The sequence below is a fragment of the Coffea arabica genome, chromosome 2c (assembly GCF_036785885.1).
Source record: "Coffea arabica cultivar ET-39 chromosome 2c, Coffea Arabica ET-39 HiFi, whole genome shotgun sequence".
In the NCBI taxonomy this organism is placed as follows: Eukaryota; Viridiplantae; Streptophyta; class Magnoliopsida; order Gentianales; family Rubiaceae; genus Coffea; species Coffea arabica.
Window position 1 is genome coordinate 19505776 of NC_092312.1, and position 24358 is coordinate 19530133.

The following is a 24358-nucleotide window of genomic DNA, read 5'->3' on the forward strand; positions in this document are numbered from 1 at the left end:
GTCAAATAAAATAGCAAATGAATAAAATACTATCATAGTCAATTATAATGTGTTTCGCGTTAATTAGAGTTCCAGTAGATATTATTGTGATCAAGAGGATTAGAGAAAATTTTTTTTAAAAAAAAAAAAAAGAGAGAGCACCAACTTGGAGAGTCCATGGAAATTTCGTTATAAAAGGAGGTCATCATAGCCTGCATTCCCAAGGCCCGCATTCTTTGAAAATTTATTAGTGCTGCTAGTAATTGAGAAGGATGGGTTCAGTTGCAGCAAATGATCTCAAGCCTCATGCTGTATGCGTACCATATCCAGCACAGGGTCATATCAACCCAATGCTCAAACTAGCTAAGCTCCTCCACCACAAAGGCTTCCACATAACCTTTGTCAACACAGAATACAACCACAACCGCCTGTTGAAATCAAGAGGCCCCAACTCCCTGGATGGCCTGCCTGATTTCAGGTTCGAGACCATCCCTGATGGCCTGCCGCCTAATGATGCCGACTCCACCCAAGACATACCCTCTCTCTGTGATTCCACATCCAAGACATGTTTAGCTCCCTTTTCCAGCCTCCTTTCCAGGCTTAACAATGCCGCCCCGGACGTCCCTCCGGTGACTTGCATAGTCTCTGATGGTTGCATGAGCTTCACCGTTGAAGCTGCCCACCAATTTGGCCTTCCTGAAGCGCTTTTCTGGACTCCTAGTGCTTGCGGCCTTTTGGGGTACACGCAGTATTCCCACCTGGTTGAACGGGGATATACGCCTCTCAAAGGTACGTTTGTGATCTGATGACACTTTGATAACTAAGTATGCACAAGATTACTTTTTTAATTAATTACTCATCAATTTATCCGTAATTTGGATCAACAGATATGAGCTATGTGACGAATGGTTATTTGGAAACCAAACTTGATTGGATTCCTGGAATGAGAAACGACATACGACTGAGGGATCTTCCAAGTTTCATAAGAACAACGGCAGCAGATGATATTATGTTAAACTTCGTCCTTCACGAAGTTAACAATATTCCCAAAGGCACGGCTGTTGTTTTGAACTCCTTTTATGAGTTGGAGCACGATGCCTTCGACGCTCTTTCCGCCATGTATCCTCGCGTCTTTAGCATCGGCCCATTACAACTAATGCTTAATCAAATTCAAGACGAAGGACTCAAATCAATCGGTTCAAATCTCTGGAAAGAAGACCCAGTTTGCATCGAATGGCTGGACGACAAAGAGCCAAACTCGGTGGTGTATGTGAACTTTGGCAGCATCACAGTCATGACGGCTCACCAGCTTACAGAGTTCGCCTGGGGACTTGCAAACAGCAAGAAATCATTCCTGTGGATCATAAGGCCTGATATAGTCGCCGGTGACACGGCCATGCTGCCACCTGAATTCGTGACGGAAACTAAAGAAAGAGGCAAGCTAGCAAGCTGGTGCCCCCAAGAAGAAGTTCTGAAACACCCTGCAATTGGAGGGTTCTTGACGCACAGCGGATGGAACTCGACTTTGGAGAGTGTATGTGGAGGTGTGCCGGTGATCTGCTGGCCTTTTTTCGCGGAGCAGCAGACCAACTGCAGGTACAGCTGTGTCGAGTGGGAAATGGGGATGGAGATCGACAATGATGTGAAGAGGGACGAAGTAGAGTTGCTGGTGAGAGAGCTGATGGATGGTGAGAAAGGGGAAAAGATGAGGAACAAGGCTTTGGAGTGGAAGAGCAAAGCCGAAGCAGCAGCAGGACCAGATGGACCGTGTTTCCAGAATTTGGACCAACTCATCAACGATTTGCTTCTCCCTAAGATTAAATTGTCTCAATAATTAACAAATCCCCGGACGAGGTGGAAATCCTTTGCATTTGATTCGATGATTTTATTGTCTGAAAAAAGAGGATTTTTTTTTTTTTTTGGGAGGAAACTATGATTGCTAAAGAAATCTTTTTGGACAATGATTGATATGTTCTTTTTGCCTACAACTCCAATTTTTTCTCTCCCTCTCTCTCTTTTTTCGGTTTTGTTGGGTGAGGGGTTGGTGCGGGTGGGGTTTGACACAGACGGAAGTGAGGAAGTCTACTCCGATGTGCTAATACACCACCTTCGATGTGCATACCAATGGACAAGGTCGAACTACCTTTGGAATTAGCACACGTTATGTTTTTTTTTTCTTTGAAGTGATTATGCACTAAAATTTAAGTTTAAAACCAACATTAAACACGGAGTCATGAATAACCTTTAGCATCGAGCTTATCAAACAAAGTCAAAATTTAGGGTTAACGCTTAATCGAGAATTTGACAATCGAATTTGAATGTTTATTCCCGTGCTGTTTTATCAAACTCTAGGGTTTGGATATGAATTAGTTTTATTGATTTCTAGTTGAGCGGGATCCGATATCGGACCTAGATTGGATTGGCTAACCTTTTTTTTTTCTTAATTTAATTTTCAATTTTGAACATCCCTACATGTGTGTGTTGTTCATGAAGAAAACCTCTAATGCTAAATATGGGTTCTATTACTCAATAAATATGCTTTATAAATTGTTGCTATTTTATTAATAGCATAAGAGTATGTTATTTGTCAACAGCACAAGGATAGAAATGTCAACATATTTAAGCAGTACATTTTTCAAATAAAATAATTGTCACAAATACCGAACAAAATATTCTATTTTCCAGTGGATAAAGTGCCTATTATTTTCATTAAGGGGGGGGGGGGGGGGCAAAGTGTTATCACCCCCGGCTTTCCGCGGGAAAAAGAAGAGGGGAGGGGGGGAGGAGTTTTATTAAACCTAAAATTTATTTATCTTTTCTATAAATTGGCTTTTGTTTAGATTTAACATGTGTTCATCTTTGTCATTGTGCAAGCGTTCGCTTTCATATTTTTCGCTTGCATTAATTCGTGGTCCATTACATGCTACTACTTGCCCAAAAAAACCTTTCTTTTTTTGCCTCGTTTTGAGAGGAATTCTTGGACATATAGTACCATCAAGAAAAAGACGCCTAGTTATTACTACATCACCCGGTTGAGATTTGGGCATATATGTTGAAGCACTCAGGTCTTACCGTAAATTCTGCCCGTAAAACTGAAACAAAATGCCCTTTGGTCCAGATTTTTTTTTTTTTTTTTGGGGCCGGGGTCAAACTTTCCTACCACACGTACGTAAATGCATGGAAAATTTGCATGGAATCGAATAACTTGCACGTACACTGGAAGTCACCATAGCTGTTGAATGACATATTTTTGGAACTTTAAGAGAAACGAAACCTTTTAAACGGATTGCCATTTTGAACAGTTTTAGCAGCAGCACTAACAAGAGACGAGACTCTAGAATATCTAATTATGATAGCTAAAAGCGCTTGATTACAAAAACTCCTTGTAGTCTCCGATTAAGTAAATTTTCGTTGAGATTTTGAAAATGCTTTTCCCAACTTGGTTTATAGCTGAACGGTCGATAATTCAAAGTAAAACTTGTTTCTCCTCTAGCTGGTTTTGTTTGGAAAGTAATTTTTCAAAAAAAACAATTGCTACATTTTCCGTGAACATATTTTTTTTAATCACATTTTTATCTCACGCATATCAAATCGCTACAGTAATATTTTTACAAAAAAAAATTCAAAAATTGCAATCCAAACAAACCCCTTTTTTTTTTTTTGAAAAAAAAAAGGACGAAACAGCCTACTAATGCATGTATTTAAAAAAAGTTCAAATTTCTGATTCTGTAGCAGGGCAGGGCGGAAATTTGGGCCTAACATGTGTTAGTAATTAAGTGGAATGATGTGACTTATGTGAAGTTCACTTTAAGACAACCCTAATCCCCCGGGCGCAACATCCATTATCAAATACTAGACTACTAGTAGTGTATTTATCGACATCACGCATCTCCCAAATCATGTTATCCCGATGTGATGTTTTCACTATCTTCGTTTTGTATTTATTTATTTATTTTTGGCAAGATCGTTATCTTCTTTATGATATCGGTTTACAATAGACTAACATATGTTAGTCTTTGTGCATTGCGATTTTATGTTCTTCCTTGATAGATCTATCTTGCTTTGAACAAAAAATTAATAGAAGAATGGTTTATCGGAAGTTACTTCTGGATTTGTAAGCTAATGAATGTTTGCGAAATTGATTAATTGCTAAATTCGTAAAATTAACTCCAGACACTGCAATGCTAATCCTGTTCAAGAAAGTGCTTTAGACTTTATCCCAAAAATAAAGGGGAAGTGCTATTAGGGGGTGTGCATCCCAATTCGTACATTTTGAAACGGAAAACCGATTTTCATTCCATTTTCTGATTTGTCGATTTCAAAATTTTGATTTTAATTTGAATTCGATTGATAAATTGAAAATTTTCGATTTTGCACCACGCTCCTAATCATGATTTGCAGACATCCTGTTCCTTCTAATCACGATGTGACTTGTGTTCCCATTTTCGTGACTTAACGGGAAGTGCTACGGTCCAGACTTGTAAAATCGAAACGGTCGTCTTCCTCTGGCAGACGCAAGTCGTAACTTGCAAGAATAGGTCCAACCTTCGACGGTCCAGTTCTCCAAGTCCAAGAACAGCTCCGGTCGTCTTCCTCCAGTCACAAGAAGTAACAATTTCTGTCATTTTTTTTCTGGTCCTTTAAAGTTGGAAACTCTACATTTATTCTTGTTAATCAATTATTTGTTCCAAGTGTATACTGGAAAATAAAGGGTTTAAGGGTTAGAAAATTTTATGAAATGGGTGCGCCTTCAATAATAAAATTTTCAAAAAGAGGATGCAAATTTTGCTCCACTCGAGCTTGAGCCTACCTTTTGCTTGGTCGAGTTGAGTTCCATTCCATTTTCTTTACTCGTCAAACTTAAGTTCGAATTCAATCCTACACATAAACAAGTCAAGCTAGGATCGATAAGTTCAAAACTTGATTAGACTCGTTTGCGGTCATACTTTCAAGAAATTGGCGCAGCCGGTTTGCTGTCTTAGTTTTGTACTTTGTTTAGTCACTTTTGAGTTTCGAGTTAATGTTTCATCGACTTACCCACCCTACAATCGTGCTTTGTCGGGCAACTGGGAAAGCCTGCGCTCTGTCGTTCGTCTAAATTTCTTCAGTCTTAACTTGTCATGAAGTTTTTTTCTTAATTGATATTATACCAAATTTAAGCCCAACATAGAATCCAACTTGTGCTAATAGTTTTGGGAGTTTTTTGTGCTACAATTCTGCGATGCATTTAAATGTCGAGCCTCTCCCAAGAAATTGATGTTGTAGCAATCCACCACATGCATGCGACGCTCTTGCCTTGCCCTTATAGTAGTAATTTTTTCTAGTTATTTCACTATATATGCCTTAAAGATTGAATTTCCCTTGTTGAAATGTCGTCGACATCGTTGCAACTGATGACTCCGTTGAGATACAAAGCAAACAGCGGAATCCTGAAAGAATTCAACTTTGCAAAGCATTCGTAGTTGGTGCGCCCGTAATCTAAGCTGGCCCTTCTTCGCTGAACACCAGACAAATTGTATGTGGTGCGTAATGAATATATTGAGAAAGATGTGAAGAGAGATAAGGTGGAGATGCTTGTGAGAGAGCTCATGGATGGAGAGAGCGGACAAAAAAGATGAGGAGTAAGGCTTTGGATATACTACATTAGAACTATACATTATACAATGCCAAAGCAGCTGTGGCACGCACCCCATTGATCTTCTTCCCAGAACTTTAACAAGCTTTTGAAGGAGATAACTCTGCATAATTCATCCCGATGATGAGGAGGCAAAGGTGGAAATTCTTTAATTTTGTTACAAAGTTTCGAGGAAACTGGGGTTTATTATATTTGTTTACACCGAAATAAATACAGTAGTTAACTACCAGAAATACTCCGTTGGTACCTCGAATTTAGAGCGAATGCAACAGCTTCATAGCACGAATGTAGTGTGGATAAATCGACATTCCGTTTTTTCAATAAAGAAAACAATCCAGTGCAAGACAATAAAGATATATATGTGGTAAGAATCTTTCAGGACAAGATTTTTGTTCGAAGGCCAAGTAATGTATAGCTCAAAATCCTTGTGGCCTACGTACAACTCTTTAACTTGTGACTGCATAATTCAGTTCTCACTTTTCAAATGACGCCCTTTTCTAATTTAGCTTTTGATAGTATAACTTCCTTCACAAGTCTATTAAAATTCAAGTATGATGAACCATCAAGGCCAGTTGCTTCTTCTGCCTTCAGCTTCCAGTCCGTAGCTTTTCTCTTCATCTCTCTTCCTTTATCTCCTTCGATCAATTCTCTCACGATTTTTTCCACTTCATTTCTTTTCACATTTGTATCAATCTCCATCCCGATGCCCCATTCTTGACATGCATACCTACAATTGGTAAGTTGATCAGCAAAAAATGGCCAACAAATCACGGGCACACCACAGCACAAGCTTTCCAAAATTGAGTTCCATCCACTATGTGTCAAGAATCCTCCGGTTGAGGAATGTTTGAGCACTTGCTCTTGAGCGCACCACCCTGTAATCATACCTCTTTCTTTAGTTTCTTCAACAAATTCAGGTGGCAAAATTGCAGAATCGCCCACAACAAGGTCGGGTCTTAATATCCACAGGAAACTTTTGTTACTGTTAGCTAGTCCCCAAGCGAACTCCACCAGTTGTTCTGGCGTCAGCACAGCTATGCTGCCAAAGTTTACATAGAGCACTGAATTTGCTTCCTTTGTGTTCAACCATTGAATGCACTCTGCGTCTTCTTTCCATAAGTTGGATCCAATAGATTGATGACTATCTTGTGGAAGCTGATTGAACAAAAGCTGAAGAGGGCCAATGGCGTATATGGGAGGACACATGCTCGAAAGAGAATTTAGAACATCGAACTCAAGGGAGTCAAATGTATTGATCATCAATGCCGATGCTTGGGAAGCTCTCGCAGATTCAGTTATGGCGAAGTTTAGCATTATGTTGTCTGGATCTGTTGTTCGAATAAAGCTGGGGAAGTCTCTTAGACGTATCTCAGGCATTCCTGGAAGCCAATCCATTTTGGTGTCTAAATATCCGTTTGTCAGATAGCTTGCATCTGTTGTTACAAAAAGGTCGCACAAGTATTGGCATCATTCATCTGAGCGATCACTTCAAAGAAATGTAATTAAGCGCACAACTATTCTGCTCCAAGCATCTCAAGGGAAAATGCTCTATAGCACTAAAATTTGATGCATTTGAAGTACCCTTTGAAAGTTAAAAAGAGTACCTCTTAAGTCTGGATACAGTACCTTTACTTTTTATGACAATAGCAAAGCACCAACCGTATTTAGGACTTTCCAGTAGTCATGCAGTAGAACCACATTGCATTATAATGTTTTAGATTCCCCATTTTAACTGACATCTATTAAATTGGAAAAGAACTCGTATCCAAAGTTTTATGATATCCATCTGTTGCTTTTCTCATGATAATGACATGTGATTAAATCTTGAAATTAATTGTTGTCAAATTTAATCTCTGTCAAAGGAAACAGTTGATTAATGAAAACACAAAGACCACTGTTTTTTTTTTTTTTTTAAATAAACAAGTACCAAGAAACAGCTAAAATTTTCTCATTTATCAGCAATCTTAGACATCTCAAAGAATCTACAATCTAGTTATGCGAGTAAATCAAATTGAACCATTAAAATACCTTTAAGAGGCACGAGTCCCTTTTTCACAAGATGTTCAACATGTTTATAGCACATCAAGCTGCAGGCATTAGCAGTCCGAAAAAGAACACCAGGGACCCCAATTTCCCCAGCAGCTTCAAGAGCAAAGGACATGATTGCGTCAGAAATTATACATGTTACAGGAGGAACATTCAAAGATTCTGGTGCATCATTGAGTCTCTTTATTAGTTCCCGAAGAGGGCCAAAGCAATGGTTTCGAGTCGAATCACATAGTGATGGAATGTCTTGTGTTGCATTATTATCATCAGTTGAAGTTGAGATGCCATCTGGGATAGCTTTGAACTGAAAATCTGAAAAGCCATCAAGAGACTTGGGACCGCTTTGAACCTTTCATTGAATTGGGTTTAAGTATTGAATCCGATTTATATATGAGTTTAGTTTAGATTTTATTGGACTCAAATTCAATATAAGTCCTAACAGTTAGTCTATATCTATATGCATGCATACATTACATACATACAGACATATATATAATACATTTATACTTTGGTATTTATAATTATGTATCCAAATAACTACATTGCATCACTATTGTCACAGATGGGGCTTTTGATGCTCAGTTGATGAGTGGTGGTATGGATTTTGTGGTTTTAAATTCTCCTGGTCAGGTAATGCACAAAATCTCCAAGAAGCTATTTGTAATTTGCAGAATCTGCAGTTCAAGCGGAAGCATTAGCTTGTCTGGAAGAGCATTAGTGTCGGCAATGAGGCTTTAGTCCTGTTTGATCACCAATTTAACACTTAAATTTAATAGGTTTAGATCTTAATATATTTAAACTGTTTGATAATAAAAAATTGAACATTTGAATTAATTAACTAACACTGAATTTTCTAAACAAAATTTGCTCCAAAAATTAAGTAAACTATTCACTTATCACTGAATGTGATATACACTCAAATGTATTAGATTTACTATTTAACAATTCAATAATTTAATGGATTCAAATTTCATATTTCAGATTTTAAATTTCAATTTTATCAAACGCACCTTTATTGTACCTCTCTACCAGTCAAAACTGATTGTATGTTATTGTTTATCCTACCTTTGCACGTTATCTGGCTCACCCCCAATGTTAGGAATGTCATTAATGATGTTATAACTATGTTGTCTTTCTATTCTAAGTTGTATTAGGTAGTCTTTCTATTCTAAGTTGTATTAGACAGGGGCTGCAAACGAACTGAACAGCTCGTGAGTGGCTCGAGTCAAGCTCGACTCGAGTTGGATCAATATCGAGTTCGAGCTGGCTCGAGTCAAAATTGAGTTCGAACTCAAGTTCAAAATATTAAGCTCGGCTCGAGCATATATATATATATTTTTTTTTATTTTTTTTAAAGTATATATACATATTTTTTTATTTTAAGTATATATTTTTTTATATTTTTATTTTAATAGTAAAATTACATATATATCCTTAATATTTTATTGTTTATTAAGAAAAAATTATTATTTTTTTTATTTTTTATTTTTTTGAGCTCGAGCTCAAGCTTTAAATTGTCAGCTTGTTGAGCTCGAATTCGAGTTCGAATTCAATGAAATTAAATCAAGACTCGGTTCGATTAAACCAAAACTCGACTCGATTCGGTTCGTTTGCAGCCCTAGTATTAGATAAAGTTGGCAAGGATCCTTCTTGCCCATGAGTTAGCGGTTGCTGTAATGTTATTGCTACCTCTCATTAATATTAATTTTCTGTTCGTGTTTTTCACAAAAAGGTTTTAATGTTGTAGTTCTATGGATATTAAATTAGCTTGAGAACTGAATAACTAAAGTAAGTATATTAAGAAAATTAAGGAGCAATAAGTGAGTTTTAGTTAAACCCAAATTTGGCTCATAACCCAAATATTTTGTGATTCAAGTATTAGTTTCACATTTATCAACTTGAAACTTATAATCCGAGATCCGCAAATGATACTAACTATATGAGTCGAGTTTGGACTTGTTAAAACCCGACTTAGATGGCGTAATTGACAGTGTAGCACGAGGTATCATGTTCAATTTTTTTAAGTTTTCTTTTTTATTCAACATTCATCCCCTGTCCTTCATGCCTTAAATTATGGTAAGAGGTCATACAACTTTCTTTTAAAAATGATCTTTTAAAATGAAGTGGGAAAGAAAAATTTTAAGCTCTCTGTATCTCTCTCTCTCAAGGAAAGATTTCAAATCTTTTAAAGGAAAATAAAAAAAATTGGAGGCCAACCAGTCAAATCAAAGATCTTACTATCACTTAACATTTTTTTTTTTAAAGATGAGAATTAAGCACCCTTATGTGTTTACTGGATTCGGAATCATCATATTCATAGACTTCTTTTCATTTTTATTATCTATTAAATTTCAAAGAGTTATTGCAAATATACCAATTTTTTTTTGGTTTTCAACTGGTGATCATAGACGATTACAACTGAGTTCTACAAGCACATCCCATAACATAAAATGAAACAGCTACTATATCGAGAGAGAGAGAGAGAAGTTAAGCATCAAAGATGCAACATTGGAATCAGTCCTAATTTACTTGATCAGGGCAGAAGTCGATCCCACAAGATAAGTTGAAGCTCAAGCCATGGGAATAGGAAACGTGCATGCATTATCTTGGTTGCTGCATACTTGCAAGTAACCTTTATCTAAAATCTGGATAATTAGGTACAGGCCAACATGCATGCATTTTCTTGATTACTGAATATTTGCAAGTTACCTTTAACTCAAATCTGGAAATTAGGCATTGTTGGGTTGGAGTGATGAAATGAGCTAAGGCTTTTGGGCACGAGATTCCCCTCTTAGGTGATTTACCAGCAATTTGAAGTTGTTGTAAGATGTCCCACCAGGCTTTGTAGCCCTCTCTGCTTTATCCTTCCATTCCATGATCTTTTCCTTCATTTCCTTTCCTTTGCTTCCCTCCATTAACTCCCTTACTAGCCCTTCTACTTCATCTCTTTTAACATTATTATCAATCTCCATTCCAATTTCCCATTTGGTACAAATGTAAAGACAATTTGTTGGCTGTTCACCAAAAAAAGGCCAACAAACCATTGGCACGCCTTCACAATTGCTTTCCAATGTTGAATTCCACCCACTGTGTGTCAAGAATCCTCCAATCGAAGGATGGCTGAGAAACCAACTCCCAATAAAGGAGTTGGCCACCACTGTAAGGGTTCAAATCTTGTCTTCCATCAATGTGTCTCAATATGAGGAGTGCTCTAAATCCATGCGGGTGAGTGGTGCACCCGTCTGGTCAGATGGTGATTAAGTCTCCGTCCAGTTCCCCCGACTTAATTGGCTCACTCCCTAGAGTCGCTTCCCTTAAAGTAAATTTCCCTCCTGTTAGGAGTAGGAGTAGCCGAGGAGTAGGAGTAGGCTAGACGTCACCGCTAGTGAAAAAAAAAAAAAAACAAAGGATGGCCGAGAATTTTCTCTTGTGGGCACCAATCAAGCAGCAGTCCTCTGTCCTTGATTTCATCCAAGAAATCATGATATATGACCTGTGTCCCACCATTTACAAGATTAGGCCTAATCACCCACAAGAATGGATGTTTACTATTGGCTAATCCCCAAACAAACTCCCTCAACTGACCTGGAGTCAAAATTACCAAATTCCCATAGTTCACATACACAACTGATCCAGGTTTCTTCTTGTCAAGCCAATCTATGCATCCCATGTCCTGTTTCCACAAGCTGGAATCGAGGGAATCCAAATTCCCTCCGCGGAGTTGTTGTTCAAGCATTGATAGGGGTCCAATCGTGTACAAAGTTGGAAACTTTATTCTTATAGCATCAAAAACTTCTTTTTCCAAATCTTCAAATGAGTTGAGAATTAAGCTGCTTGTCCTCAGAGCATTTTGTAGTGACTTTAGGTTGTAATTGAACATTATGTCTCCAGGATTCGTGGATTGGACGAACGAGGGAAAGTCTTTTAGTCGAATCCCTTTCATTGCCGGTATCCAATCAAGCTCAGTATCAAGATATCCATTAGAAAAGCAGCTGTCATCTGGAAAAGAGGTTGTTTGCATCATGTAGATACTCTTATAAATTATTATCAGAATAGTCACAGAAAAAAAGACCCAAATATGCATCATGATACCTGTCAGGGGAAAGTAACCTCTTTCTCTGAGCTCTTCGTACTGAAGATAGCCTAACATCCCGCAAGCACTAGGCGTAAAGAACAGGATTTCGGGGATTCGGAATTCTCGAGCTACTTCCAAAGTGAAGCTCATGACACCATCAGAAACTATGCAAGAAACAGGTAGAACATCAGGGGAAGAGTTCAGTTCCGATATGAGTTGCTTGAATGATTGTTTGCAGTGCACAGGCATGGCTACGCACAGGTCAGGAAGATCCAATATGCCTCGCTGGTTGGACGGTGGCAAGCCATCAGCAACGGTCCGGAATCGAAAATCGTCATGTATTATGTCCAGTGGATCTGAATCCTTGGACTTGAGCAATCTGTTATAGTTGAATTCTGTGTGGACGAAAGTGATGTGAAATCCGGTATAATCGAAAAGTGATGTGGACTTGGCAAGTTTTAGCATGGGATTAATGTGGCCTTGGGCTGGGAGTGGAATACAAACTACATGAGGTTTCCTGCTTGCTGGACTCCATTCCGATTTCTCGATTGGGTTACTGGTAACTGTTAAAGAGTGGAAATGATAAGACACCGCTGTGAAGATGCAAGGCGGAGGGTGGAGCTTTGGGTTTGAAGATGCACTCCAGAACATGGTTCAAAGACCTGGGCCGGGCCGTCACAGGAACAGAGCTCTCCGATACGATATCGGGACAAAATAACTCCGAGATATTGGATTACCGAGAACTCGACCGAGACGTCTCTGACACAGATAAAAACTGCCGAATCGTTCCGAATCATCTCAAGTCAACTTGAATTTTTATTATTTTTGCTAATTTTTTTAATTATTTGTATTTATCATATTTTTTATATTATTCATAATTTTTAAACTATTAAATATTTTAAAATTTGCATCTTGTCGAAACTGCGATCAATATGCCGAAAACGATATGAAACGATCCGGTTCGCGTTCAGATCACGAACGCGACCGCAACTTTGAACCATGCTACAAAATAATCAAATCATATTTTCTTTTTAGTCAAATTGTCTGTCCCCTTAAACCAATATAATGACCAGTGGTAATTAATTTCATACGCTGAACTTTTGTCTTTGATTGGTTGGGTACCGCTACATTTGACTTCATCTGGGGATAAGGCAGAGTCTTGGAATTGACAAGACGCATCTTCCAAGAACAGAGAAATGAAGTCTAAAAAATAGGCAATAATTTTGGTCAGTCTTCCGTTTTAATGTCGTAGGAGTGACATTTTGCCCAAAATGGTCCTTTAACTATTAAAGAGTCTGTCACCTAAATATTAAAGAGTCCATTTGAATTAGCTGTTTCTTAAGATATTTTGAAAAATTTTATCATAGCAGTGTATATAAAAAATTTTTATTATAAAAATTTTTGATATATAATACTCCCTCCCTTTTTTTATAACTGACGTTTAAGGTTTTGCATACCAATTAAGAAAAGTTTTTCATTGTTTAAATTTATACACTACTTTCCTTTTGTACCCTCATTAATTGTCCAATTCACCCATATTTTCTCTCACTAGAGTATTAAATGGTGCTGTTTTACTAGGCCAAAAGCAATGCAAACTAACTCCCACCAATTATGAAAAGAGAGATAAAAGGGTAAAATTGTGAAAAAATAATTAATGCTGCATGGGGATAATAAAACTGACAGATAAAAGTACTTAAGAGCAAATTTCTTAAACGTCAGTTATAAAAAAAAGGGAGGGAGTATGAATGAAATATTTTTTGAGTTATTGTATATTATTAATTCAAACAGATGCTGGCGCAGCAGCCGTTGAGCTTGGATTATCTGTTTTGGTGGTATAACCTCCAAAATAGATAAGTACAAACTATTTATTGGACAATTACGTTCTCTCTCTCTCTCTCTCCACAAAATGGTCGTTGCTTTGCTACATACAAAATCGGCAATTACATACATTTTCTCTATTGGATGGATGGTTGGTGATATCGGCGATAACTTTTTCTCGCAACTGGCACGGCATCCTCTTTAGTTTATTAGTACTACAGTTCTTAAAGCCAATAGCGTAAATTGCTTCTGCGGGCTCTGGGTGCATAAATTGCACGTATGTTTTTACTACCAAGACAGACACAAAGGGAGATGTCCTGAATAGCCAAAGGGAGTAGCAAATTCAGGGAGCTTTTCTAGATTTCATTTCAGCTAGCGTGTTTATCATGAAATCGTTCCAATTCCAAAGATGACTAGTCAAATTCCTATGTCAAATAAGTGACACAGAGAATCTGCAAATTAAAGTCCTTGTTAACTTTACATCCTATTCGTCTTATTTCTGATTTGCTCCGAAGTCTCTGAAGAAAAGTCAGTCAATACAAGTAAACTAGACATCTGGTCCTACAAGTAAGACATTTTGGCCTGGCTTGATTGAAATATCCCCCTCCCTGAATTCGCCTTCAGTTAATTTTACGAAAAATACAAGGATGGCTGATGGCATCCATTTGACGTTGCCACAATGGTATCCCTTGTGCTGGATCAACATGCATAATCAAGATATGCATCAAAACCTGCTAGTGCTAGGAAGAAGAGAAAAAAAAGACAGGTCAAAATTCGTTTGCAGTTTTACGACTATGTAAGGACACTATTATAAAAATGGCTCTCAATTGTTTCCGCTTCCGCTTCCACTTCCACTGCACAGAGAGACTTCTTGTTCCAGAACATAGCAGCCATGAAGCCTCATGCCTTGGTTATTCCATATCCAGCACAAGGTCACATCCGCCCCATACTAAAATTGGCTAAAATCCTTCACTCTCAGGGGTTTTACATCACCTTTGTCAACACAGAATTTAACCATCGACGCCTTATTCGAGCTCATGGTCCTGATTCAGTCAAGGGACTTGATGATTTCCAATTTAAGACCATTCCTGATGGTCTCTCGCCTTCGGATACAAATGCAACGCAGGACATACCTTCACTATGCAACTCTATTCAGAACACTTGTTTAGTTCCCTTCTTGAATCTCGTTAAGAATCTCAATGAATCGTCCGATTCTCCCAGAGTTAGTTGCATAGTTTCTGATGGGGTGATGAGTTTCACTTTGCAAGCTGCGGAAGAGCTGAATATTCCTGAAGTAGTGTTTTTCACTATTAGTGCCTGTGGTTTCATGGGATACCTTCATTACGCTGAACTAGTTGCAAGAGGATACGTTCCACTTAAAGGTACATCCATAGATTAATCCAAATCGTCTCCATGATTTGATTAGAATCTAGCCTTTCATCAGTTAAAGCCTGTCCTGGTATGTTCTTCTTTACATTTGACTTGTGTTTTTATCTTACTGTAGCCCCAAAAATTCTCGTTTTGAAAACCCTGAATTGCTCTGATTTCTTTTCTTAACAGAACTTCTAGCATACAAGTTTTAAGATCTTCAGCTAAGGTTTTACGTTTCTTGCACAGATGAAAGCTGGCTTACTAACGGCTATCTTGATACAACTATTGATTGGATTCCCGGGATGAAAGGGATCCGATTGAAAGATCTTCCAAATTTCATTAGGACAACCGATCCAGATGACATCATGCTAAATTACAACATCGTACAAACTAGGGACGCATCCAGGGCTAGGGCCATCATATTCAATACCTACGACGATTTGGAGAAAGAAGTCCTCGAAGCCATCAATACAAAGTTTGATCGTGTTTATACCATAGGTCCACTCCTAATGATGGAACAGAATGTAAATTTTGGCAAACTTGAGTCGTTAGCATCGAGTTTGTGGGAAGAAGAGGTAGGATGTCTTGAATGGCTTGATCAAAGGGAAATGAAGTCTGTAATATATGTGAACTTTGGAAGCATCACAGTTATGTCGGTTGAACAGTTACAAGAGTTTGCATGGGGACTCGCTGATTCTAAACAGAATTTCTTGTGGATCATTAGGCCAGACTTAGTGAGCGGTGAATCTGCAATTTTGCCGGCAGAATTTTTGGAAGAGACCAAAGACAGAGGTATTTTGGCAGGGTGGTGTCCCCAAGAACGAGTGTTAGCACACCCGTCTGTTGGAGTTTTCTTGACTCACTGTGGTTGGAATTCCACAATTGAGAGCATTTCTTGTGGAGTTCCAATGATTTGTTGGCCATTTTTTGCCGAACAACAGACAAATTGTCGATACGCATGCTCAACCTGGGAAAATGGGGTAGAGATTGATAGCAATGCTACCAGGGAAAAAGTGGCAGAATCAGTGAAAGAGATGATGGAAGGAGAAAAAGGGAGGAACATGAGGGCGAAAGCCCTGGAATGGAAAGAGAAGGCCCGGCTAGCAACTAAACCTGGTGGCTCTTCTTATCAGAACTTGGAGAAACTGATAAGAAATACTCTTCTGGAGAACGGGACCAATTACCCCTAAAAGTTTCTCACTCCTTCCAAATTCTTCACGGAGTGTTGTGTGATTGTTGGATCCATCTGATTACACTATCTGTTATACTTTGCGTGTAAAAGTTATTTGAGAAACAAGTTTCCTTTAACGAGAGTGTTACCATAAAAGAACTTATGATTTGATCATGTTTTACTACTAATTTGCGTCTCAACGCCAACGGGGTAACGCGTAAAAGTCAAAACTTGCATCTAATAAACTGCGTATTCAGCATTTCCGTGAAATATTCTGGCAACTTTTGTGGGTTCATACTTGATAGATACAGATGCATTGGGGAATATCGTACAAAGAAATAGAGAGGCTCAAGCAATTTACGGAGGAACTTTTGGGCATCATGATCAGCTAGAAGCAGAAAACAAGAATCAAATAGGGTGTTGCCTGAAAATTAAAAAACAAATACTTAGATGTTAGTGTCTAATAATGTACTTGCTTTAGGACGAGGCCATCATCTACAAATACATACAAATATCGAACAAGTTAAGGCAGGGAAAAAAAAAGCGCTAAACAGTGGCTAAAAAAAATGCAAAAGAGCTCCAATAATTTTAGGAATTGAAACATGCCGGACACAGCAACAGGGGTGGTGGCGCAGTTGGCTAGCGCGTAGGTCTCATAGCTTCTGAGTTATCCTGAGGTCGAGAGTTCGAGCCTCTCTCACCCCATAAGTTTTGCAATCTTTATCCCCTCTGATTTAAAGGAATGCCAAGATTTTGCATTGTCTTTTTTTTTTTTTTTTTTTATTTTATAAATCTTATTGTATTAGGAGGAGAAGTCTTCGGGAAAGGGACGGTGGGAGGAGAGGGACGCCTCCTGCTGCTGATTCTGTGATGTTCCTGTCTGCTGCTACTGTTCCTTGACAGAGATGATGTTGAACAACACTCTAGGAAGAAATTTAAACTCCTCCCAGTAGCCATCAGACCAAAACCAAGTAATTTTGCATTATCTTGAATTAACATAATACGTCGACACGTAAATTTCAATTGTCTGGTCAATGGAATTGAATACCACCTCCGCTTTAGCATGCACATCCCAACAATGCATTAGATTCACATAGAATTACCTTCTCTTTGCTTGGGCCTGGATGGCAAATTGAGTCTTAACCTGTTACTTCTTTCCCTAGAAATGTTCTCATCTTTCTCCTCTCTTCCTTTTTTTACCCTGTTTTTTTTTTTTCCTTTTGGTGTAAAGGTTTTAGTTTTGAAATTACCAAATATCCCATCTCTATTACCAGACACAGAGAGAGAAATGAACGCCTTCCTTTACTTGTACAAACAAAGCCTGCTCAAAATTTTAATATGTTTAAAAATTGAACGAGTAACGTTGTAGTAAATTACTGCACAAAATTACACTGCATGTAAATAATTAGTCCACTTACATTATAAAGGGGTAAAAAGAAACAGAAAATCCCTCTCTCTAACTTTTTTTTCCCTTTCCTTAATCGTTAGTATAATACACAATACAAAATTTTAATCGCCAAAAATTTTTCCCTAGGACTAAAAGCGGTTGCCTGTTGGCTGAGATAGAAGAAACCATGTCAAAAAATGCCTAAACATCACAACTCAATCGTAGACCTGAGGGATGAAACGTGCTGGCCCTTTTGGCCAGCGGACAAAACCATTCTTCCTCCACTATCTTCTACTGTTGGGGGCTTTGGCCTTGTTTAGATTGGCAAGTTCTTCAATTAGCTTCCTCTCTTCTCCGCTCAGCCGCTTCGGAATCTCAACTTGCACCCTGACAAGCTGATCACCCCTCATGTTGCTTTTGTTTAAGAAAGGCACACCCTTTTTCGCCATTACCAAGGTTGTCCCTGGCTGAGTTCCAGATGGAACCTTAAGATCAACCATTCCATCTACAGTAGGGACCTTGAGAGTCGTCCCCAGAATAGCATCAATGTAGGTCACCTTGCAAGTGTAGAGAATATTTGTATCATCGCGCTTCAGTACAGGATCTGGACGAACTTCTATAATAACAAAAAGATCCCCAGGGGGTCCCCCTCTCCTTCCAGCGTTACCTTCTGATCGAACCCGTAACCGGCTCCCAGAATCAACCCCAGCAGGGACTTTCAAGCTAATCCGCTTCGACTTCCTCACACGACCATCACCGCCACATGTGTTGCATGGCGTGGAGGTCTCTCCAGCACCACCACAAGCAGAGCATGGCATTATTTGCTGGAACACACCAAGCGGGGTCCTTGCAGATGAGACAACCTGTCCTTGGCCCCCGCATGCACTACATTTAGCAGTTCTGGTCCCTGGTTTTGCACCTGACCCATCGCAGGTGCCACAGTTCTCAAGCCGCATTATTTCAATCTCCTTTTCAACCCCAAAGATGGCTTCTTTGAAATCTAAAACTAGATTGTACACCTGGTCTTCGCCTTCAGTGGCCCGGTTCCTAGAGCCTCTGGCACCCATACCCATACCACCGAGGCCATCAAACAAGGACTCAAATAGATCAAAGGGGTTGCTGAAATCCTACCATAGTGAACCAAAAAGATGTCAAGATATGAGTAGTCAATACACAGGAGCCTCTCAAAGAAAGAGGATGGTTACTGTTTCCTCAGAGTAAAAGAAACTCACCCCCATGCCCATAGAACCTTTAAGCCCTGCCTCCCCATACCTGTCGTAAATGGAACGTTTCTCATCATCTGACAAAACCTGTCGCAAAGAGGTTACTTTTCAACTTGGCAATTGCAAACAAATTTTCCTTGACTACATTATTGATGGGCTATCAACTCAACCTTAACAGTTACGATGATCATGACATACCTCATAAGCATTGCTGATCTCTTTGAATTTCTGTTCTGCTCCAGGTTCTCTGCAAGCAAGTAATTAGGCTTCATTGAACATTTAAAAAAACGTATAATATACATCCTTAAATAAGTGCACAACTTATATGGAACAGAGTTCAAGGCTCGAAAATTTGGTGGCATAAAGAAAAAGTTATAAGAACAGAACCAATTTAACGACTCTGGGTCACGTGCTATCAAATACCCATTTCAACGACATTGAGGCTACCAAAGTAAATTCATTTTCTTAAAAAGAAAAAAAAAAGAAAAACTATAGCAAAACAAAGTTTAGGCCACCTTAAAGAACATTGAGCTATATTTCATATCAAACTGGGTTCAAAGCATGAAGAAGTTCTCCACCCAGTGAAACTATATCTATAACTTGCCAATGTGATCTAAAGGTTTGGCTGTAACTCACAGTTGAAACCATTTTGCTAGAACACCAAATATTCTAACTCTGACTTAAAGGAGAGATGTACTTACAAAGTTTATCTGAAAATTAGAAACTGTAGGTTTGTCTAGCTAATGGTAACCATCTTACACGTGGCAAAGCAGAAAATGGCAATGCTACGAAAAGGAATATAAGAAAAAGAAAGGGCACAATAGAATTACGTATTTAGCTTCAATTGTGTGGAATCATCTACCTAATACGACAGCCAGCTTCAAGCTTTCTGATAGATTATTTTGATAGACCAAATGGAAAGAAATCAAACCCTCAACCCTGATATGAGAAATGCACTGTAGCAAATAGCTGGAACTAAGTACTGCCTCAGTCTTTCATATGTGGCTATGTATCCTCAAATCAGTGTTACATACTAATCGATTTCAAGTTTCAATAACACTCCCCTCCAGAAGACTAAAGAGAATCAGAATAAGGGAAAAAAGAACTAACAATTAAAGAAGAAAAATTTTAGCATGGTCACTTGGTCACCAAGTCGGTGTAAGCAACTATCAGAACTTCTTATTGGACATCACTGTCAGTCCCTTCCTTCTAAATCTAGGACTTTTGACGTAAAGGCCTTGCATTATATGCTGTCAATAGCTGCTCACCACTTATTCATCGACACAAATAAAAATTTGTCAGATCATATCCCTTTAAGAACAACTAACATATGGCTCATCTGCGGTAGGTCAGATGGAGAGAGAATATAACATGTGGTCACTTTTTCATTGAGTTTGCGTGAGCAACTAACCACACCATCTTATTGGACATCATTGCAAGACCATTCTTTCTGAAGTAGGACCTGTGATGCAAATGCCTTGCACTAGATGTTGTCAACAGCTGCTCCCACTTGCTCATTGACACACATATATTTATCGGATCAAATCCCTCTAAGAATGAGTAAAATATGGCTAGTTTAAGGTAGGTCTGATATGGAGAAAAAATATTATATTGTTGAGTTGGATGCCCACTAGAAGATTCAAATGTTTCAGGTCCTAGTGCATCTTATACCAAAGATGGCTTCCAAAAAGGCTCATTACCAATAAGATTTAGAATATAGCATATGGTTGAGCAAAAAACGGTGAGTCATAATTCATGACCATGAATAGAACGTTCAGAACTAGAAAGTAGCTTTAGAAATTAGTCAAACCAACATTGACAACTCTTATTTCCCATGCAAACTTAAAACACTTCCCAAGAAATTGGTCAAGAAGGTGGTGTGTCCCATGAGAAAGCAATCTGGACTATATGCTTGAGAAACTTGAATAAAATTCAAGAAATATGCGAGGAAGGTCCAGCTTTCATGAGCAGAAACATTTTCAGCTGTAACTATGAGATACAGCCCAGCTATTCCTTAACAAAGTAACTCCTAGTTATGATTTAAGGACATAAAACTAGAGCAGCCAAGATTGGAGAAGCAGACAGTTCCTTGATAAGATATAGTGCAAGCACATTCAATTGAATTACATCGTCTACTTATATGTTTCAAATGACCCCTCTCATTATACATGTTCACCTATTAACTTCTTCCAGTTCAAGGTTTATCATACGGTAATCAATTTGTACCATGGAAAGACCAAACAGATCGTCAAACAAAAAGCATTGATTAATACAGAAGACTAGGGATGCATATTAACAAAAGGACCTCAAGCAAATTATTGAAGTTTGAAGGTGAAACTTACTTGTTCACATCCGGATGGTAACTTCTGGCAAGCTTCCTATATGCTGAACATGAAAGTATTAACAATCAACATCATAACAACTCAAAAAAGATCAGACTGAAGGTGCACTTTCATGCAGAATGATGATATAAAGTATGTTTATGCTTCAGGCAAAGAACAGATACACCAATACAAACAGAAGGAAGAGAAAACAAAAGATAATACAAGTATAAAATTGTGGAAAAGCTTTTATAAAATGTCCAACATTTTTCCCACAGCAAAATTCATCAGGTAATTAACAAGTAGCTGAAGATAAAAAAATGAAATTCAAGGAGACAATGACAACAGTCAAGACTACATAATATCTGAACTTTCAAATAATAGAAAAACAGTTGTCAATTATCTGCAGGGTATTGGAAAGAAACTATCCCAGAATTAAGCTACAAACATTCTCCCAAAGACTAAATCTTCAGAATACTTTTTGCAATGGTGTCCAAATGTGTAATTAGAAGCTCTTAAGTACGTTAAACAGATACCATAACCATTTTCCTCTACTCTCGATACAGAAAATAGAAATGTAATTGCTGCACTCCGAATTATGTAATAGTAAGGTTTACCAGACATGCAATGATATAAGTTCCTAAACCCAGAAAGTTCAGGCAAAAGCTAACAAAGTAAGGTGCTCAGTTCAAGTGACATAAAAAATGCCAACTACTAGAACATTTAAAAGCAGCATGATATGGTGAGAAGAGTCAGGTTATACTAACCACTTTTGATTTCTGATTTGCTGGCATTTTTTGACACACCGAGGACAGAATAATAATCCTGCCCACAAGAGATAATGGTATGTTCATCACATGCCACCCAAAATAAGATACTGAAATCAAGAAACTTAAAATTTGTTACAGGTGAATCAATTAGGACAAGGCAATCAATTTAATTGTCTTACTTGTTGAGCTCTAACTGCAAATCGAGCTCCCCTTTTCTGACGTGAATCCTTGCACAACCCTGAGTTGAAAAGTACATGCAATGGACGTTGAGAAAAAAAGGTTGAACTTGGTGATGCCAATACTTTACTCCGGCTTGCAACACTGCAGCACAGAATTGAAAACATAAAAAGTATGTATAAGATCTGCATGTGCAATATCTGTTTGGTGAGAAGACAGCCAATGTCATACTGTAATTGGCATCCCACAAGTCACCAGCAATATAATATAAGTGCAAAGTTTGCTCTAGCCAGTTAAAAGGACTCATATGCAGACTTTACAAAAAAGTACATTGGTGGTGTGAACATCTGTTCAATTATGGCACTTTCAAAGATACTTTTTGGTTGAGTAACATTCTGTTACTTGGTGACCAAGAATTGGTAGTCAGTACCCCTACGACAGATCCTTCTTACCAATCTTCTAAGTGAACAAACTACAACTGTCACAATCCACTTGGGTACTAGTATTCCTGTAACCAATGTATGAGCCCTGATATTCATCTGACCCACATGTCCATTCTAGCTCTTTGTACACTGTACACTGACCTGACAATGTATATTCTCCGCAAGATGAGGATAATTCAAAAAGTGGAGTGAACTTAACCAGATTTTGTGCTAGCAAAGAATAGGGTTTGCATGGGGTCGAAACATGTATGATATTAACACTCCCTCTGAAAATTTCCCAGAGGCAGCCATGTTTTTCAGCTATTATCCTATCTTATTTTAAGCACTGTGTAAGTGAGTGAGACTCTAAACATGTTGGAAGATGGTTTTCTTTTGTTAATCAATCAGGGGTTCGAGAGGTAGACACGGACCAAGGCTTGTTATGCAGAGTTCCACCAAGTCAGGTCACAGTCTTTTCATCTTTTCAAGATCCAAAACCTCACATAGATCCCAGCATAAACATTAGATGATTAAGCTAATTTTTCAGATGATAAACAGTTCTGTTGTCAGGAATTCAGACAAATCATTATCGTAGAATCAGATTAGCAATGATATAGAGTTTTATATCTTCCTATTAAAGTTGTAAAGTTGTACAATTAAAAAACAAGGAACAACCATTATATGTTTCAAGATTGTGGCTAAAAGAATTATATCTTGATATTCGTACAAAAAGAAAGTAAATATATGATCAGAAGATTGATTGAAAGCGCATTATATAGTTCCAGGAATTCAAGTGTGGCGTAGTTTACTGGAGTTATAGGTGCACTTAAAAGAAAAATGGACTAGCCCCTCCAACTTAGATTGCTAGCACATTGCACAAAACACAGAAAAATGGCTCACCAATCTGGAGGCAAAGATAGTTTGTTTGTAACAGTGAATCGAGCAACTATTTGAGGCTGAACTCCACACCGAGCCATCCATGTACTTCCACAAGGTACGATAGCCATTTATTCTCCTGCTACCAAGGCCAAAAACAATCGTCAACTTAAGCATTTACAATGCGGTGCAAGATTTAAAAAAAAAAAAAAACTGCAAGACAGCACAAGAAATTACTGTCCATTAAAACCTTTTCAAGCACAACACAACTGCAAGACAACATAAGAAACTACTCTTCAGTAAAGCCTTATTGAATACCCACTATGACAAAGGCAATTGGATACTCCGGCAACAAAAGGAGGTAGGTAATCTACATTAGCTCAAGAAAAATTCTAATTTGAAATCCAAAAATGGCATTTTCAAGTGGATAAAGGGTGGGGAGGGGGGAGTCTTTCAATATAACATTCATATCGTATTGTATTGTGTTTTTCTTTCCTCTTGCTCCTTTTTTTTTTTTTGGCATCCTGCTGACACAGAAACAGCAATAGGACCATAACTGTATCAGTCAAACTCCTAAACCTAGGGTTTTGCACCCAGTAATGATAAAAAATAAGCACAAAGGCATAAATTCCATAGAAACTAAGCAAATATATACATACTATTGAACAAACGAAAGAGAAGAAGGGATTTATTGAGGAACCGAAATGAGTAAAAACAGTTAAGATTGCGTGCAAACCTGAACTCTATTAGCGACTATTGAGTAGGGAATGATTTGCAGGATAGAGGAAGGGAGTTTGTTTTGGAGGGCGAGTGTTTTCTCTGGGGGAAGAGGGGGGGTTGGAGCGGTGGAGCTCCGGAGCAGAGAAGAAGTTTTTGGGAGGGCGCTTGGTGTCCGGCTCCAAAAGATGATGAGGCTCTCTCCAATAAGGTTATTGGAGAAAGAAAGCGAACAAAAAACACCCAAAAAAAAAATAAAAAAGGGAGGGCTTTCCAGAACGCTGATAAAAAAACTCCTTCCTGTGGTGGCCTGCCGACCGCCCAGTGTGCCCCTTTTGTGTTTTCAAACCATACACATCGAGAAGAGAAA

General features: G+C 38.3%; 5 protein-coding genes and 1 non-coding gene across 8 annotated transcripts; 3 read left to right on the forward strand and 3 right to left on the reverse strand.

The window, feature by feature from the left end:
- Positions 1–219: 219 nt before the first annotated feature.
- Positions 220–1940, forward strand: LOC113726631 (7-deoxyloganetin glucosyltransferase-like). The gene is made up of 2 exons (XM_027250445.2): positions 220–768; positions 867–1940. The coding sequence occupies exons 1-2, from the start codon at positions 252–254 to the stop codon at positions 1811–1813; spliced, it is 1464 nt and encodes a 487-aa protein (XP_027106246.2). The 5' UTR covers positions 220–251; the 3' UTR covers positions 1814–1940.
- A 4149-nt stretch (positions 1941–6089) lies between these two features.
- On the reverse strand, positions 6090–7775 carry LOC113724030 (7-deoxyloganetin glucosyltransferase-like). Its single transcript, XM_027246982.2, has 2 exons — positions 7643–7775; positions 6090–7047 (listed from the first exon to the last, which is right to left on the reverse strand). Exons 1-2 carry the CDS (start codon positions 7773–7775, stop codon positions 6095–6097), a joined length of 1086 nt encoding a protein of 361 aa, XP_027102783.2. The 3' UTR covers positions 6090–6094.
- A 2367-nt stretch (positions 7776–10142) lies between these two features.
- On the reverse strand, positions 10143–12386 carry LOC113726632 (7-deoxyloganetin glucosyltransferase-like). The gene is made up of 3 exons (XM_027250446.2): positions 11753–12386; positions 11065–11659; positions 10143–10780 (listed from the first exon to the last, which is right to left on the reverse strand). The coding sequence occupies exons 1-3, from the start codon at positions 12384–12386 to the stop codon at positions 10423–10425; spliced, it is 1587 nt and encodes a 528-aa protein (XP_027106247.1). The 3' UTR covers positions 10143–10422.
- Positions 12387–14310: 1924 nt separating this feature from the next.
- Positions 14311–16232, forward strand: LOC113726633 (7-deoxyloganetin glucosyltransferase-like). Its single transcript, XM_027250447.2, has 2 exons — positions 14311–14935; positions 15171–16232. Exons 1-2 carry the CDS (start codon positions 14446–14448, stop codon positions 16112–16114), a joined length of 1434 nt encoding a protein of 477 aa, XP_027106248.1. The 5' UTR covers positions 14311–14445; the 3' UTR covers positions 16115–16232.
- Positions 16233–16715: 483 nt separating this feature from the next.
- Positions 16716–16800, forward strand: TRNAM-CAU (transfer RNA methionine (anticodon CAU)). The gene is given in 2 exon segments: positions 16716–16753; positions 16765–16800. It is a non-coding gene; the product is annotated as a tRNA-Met (tRNA).
- A 644-nt stretch (positions 16801–17444) lies between these two features.
- Positions 17445–24300, reverse strand: LOC113726635 (chaperone protein dnaJ A7A, chloroplastic). Of its 3 annotated transcripts, none has more exons than XM_027250448.2 (8): positions 24008–24300; positions 23296–23410; positions 21976–22117; positions 21794–21851; positions 21048–21090; positions 18904–18952; positions 18715–18792; positions 17445–18609 (listed from the first exon to the last, which is right to left on the reverse strand). In XM_027250448.2, exons 2-8 carry the CDS (start codon positions 23400–23402, stop codon positions 17767–17769), a joined length of 1320 nt encoding a protein of 439 aa, XP_027106249.1. In that variant the 5' UTR covers positions 23403–23410; positions 24008–24300; the 3' UTR covers positions 17445–17766. The 3 variants fall into 3 exon arrangements, with proteins under 3 accessions (XP_027106249.1, XP_071931107.1, XP_071931106.1); XM_072075006.1 differs by having other exon boundaries at positions 21794–21903; XM_072075005.1 differs by having other exon boundaries at positions 23296–23413; positions 24008–24147.
- Between the last annotated feature and the right edge of the window lie 58 nt (positions 24301–24358).

Excerpts from the sequence above, each read along its gene's own strand:
- LOC113726632 (XM_027250446.2), bottom strand. The coding sequence starts at position 12,386 with ATGTTCTGGAGTGCATCTTCAAACCCAAAGCTCCACCCTCCGCCTTGC. Across the intron at positions 11,660-11,752 it reads AGGTTACTTTCCCCTGACAG|ATGACAGCTGCTTTTCTAAT; the intron begins GTATCATGATGC and ends CCTCTTTTCCAG. Across the intron at positions 10,781-11,064 it reads AAAATTCTCGGCCATCCTTT|CCATCCTTCGATTGGAGGAT; the intron begins GTTTTTTTTTTT and ends TTGGTTTCTCAG.
- LOC113726631 (XM_027250445.2), top strand. The coding sequence starts at position 252 with ATGGGTTCAGTTGCAGCAAATGATCTCAAGCCTCATGCTGTATGCGTA. Across the intron at positions 769-866 it reads GGGATATACGCCTCTCAAAG|ATATGAGCTATGTGACGAAT; the intron begins GTACGTTTGTGA and ends TTGGATCAACAG.
- LOC113724030 (XM_027246982.2), bottom strand. The coding sequence starts at position 7,775 with ATGTCCTTTGCTCTTGAAGCTGCTGGGGAAATTGGGGTCCCTGGTGTT. Across the intron at positions 7,048-7,642 it reads GGGACTCGTGCCTCTTAAAG|ATGCAAGCTATCTGACAAAC; the intron begins GTATTTTAATGG and ends TTGTAACAACAG.
- LOC113726635 (XM_027250448.2), bottom strand. The coding sequence starts at position 23,402 with ATGGCTATCGTACCTTGTGGAAGTACATGGATGGCTCGGTGTGGAGTT. Across the intron at positions 21,091-21,793 it reads CAAATCAGAAATCAAAAGTG|CATATAGGAAGCTTGCCAGA; the intron begins GTTAGTATAACC and ends TTTCATGTTCAG. Across the intron at positions 18,953-21,047 it reads TACCATCCGGATGTGAACAA|AGAACCTGGAGCAGAACAGA; the intron begins GTAAGTTTCACC and ends ACTTGCTTGCAG.
- LOC113726633 (XM_027250447.2), top strand. The coding sequence starts at position 14,446 with ATGAAGCCTCATGCCTTGGTTATTCCATATCCAGCACAAGGTCACATC. Across the intron at positions 14,936-15,170 it reads AGGATACGTTCCACTTAAAG|ATGAAAGCTGGCTTACTAAC; the intron begins GTACATCCATAG and ends TTTCTTGCACAG.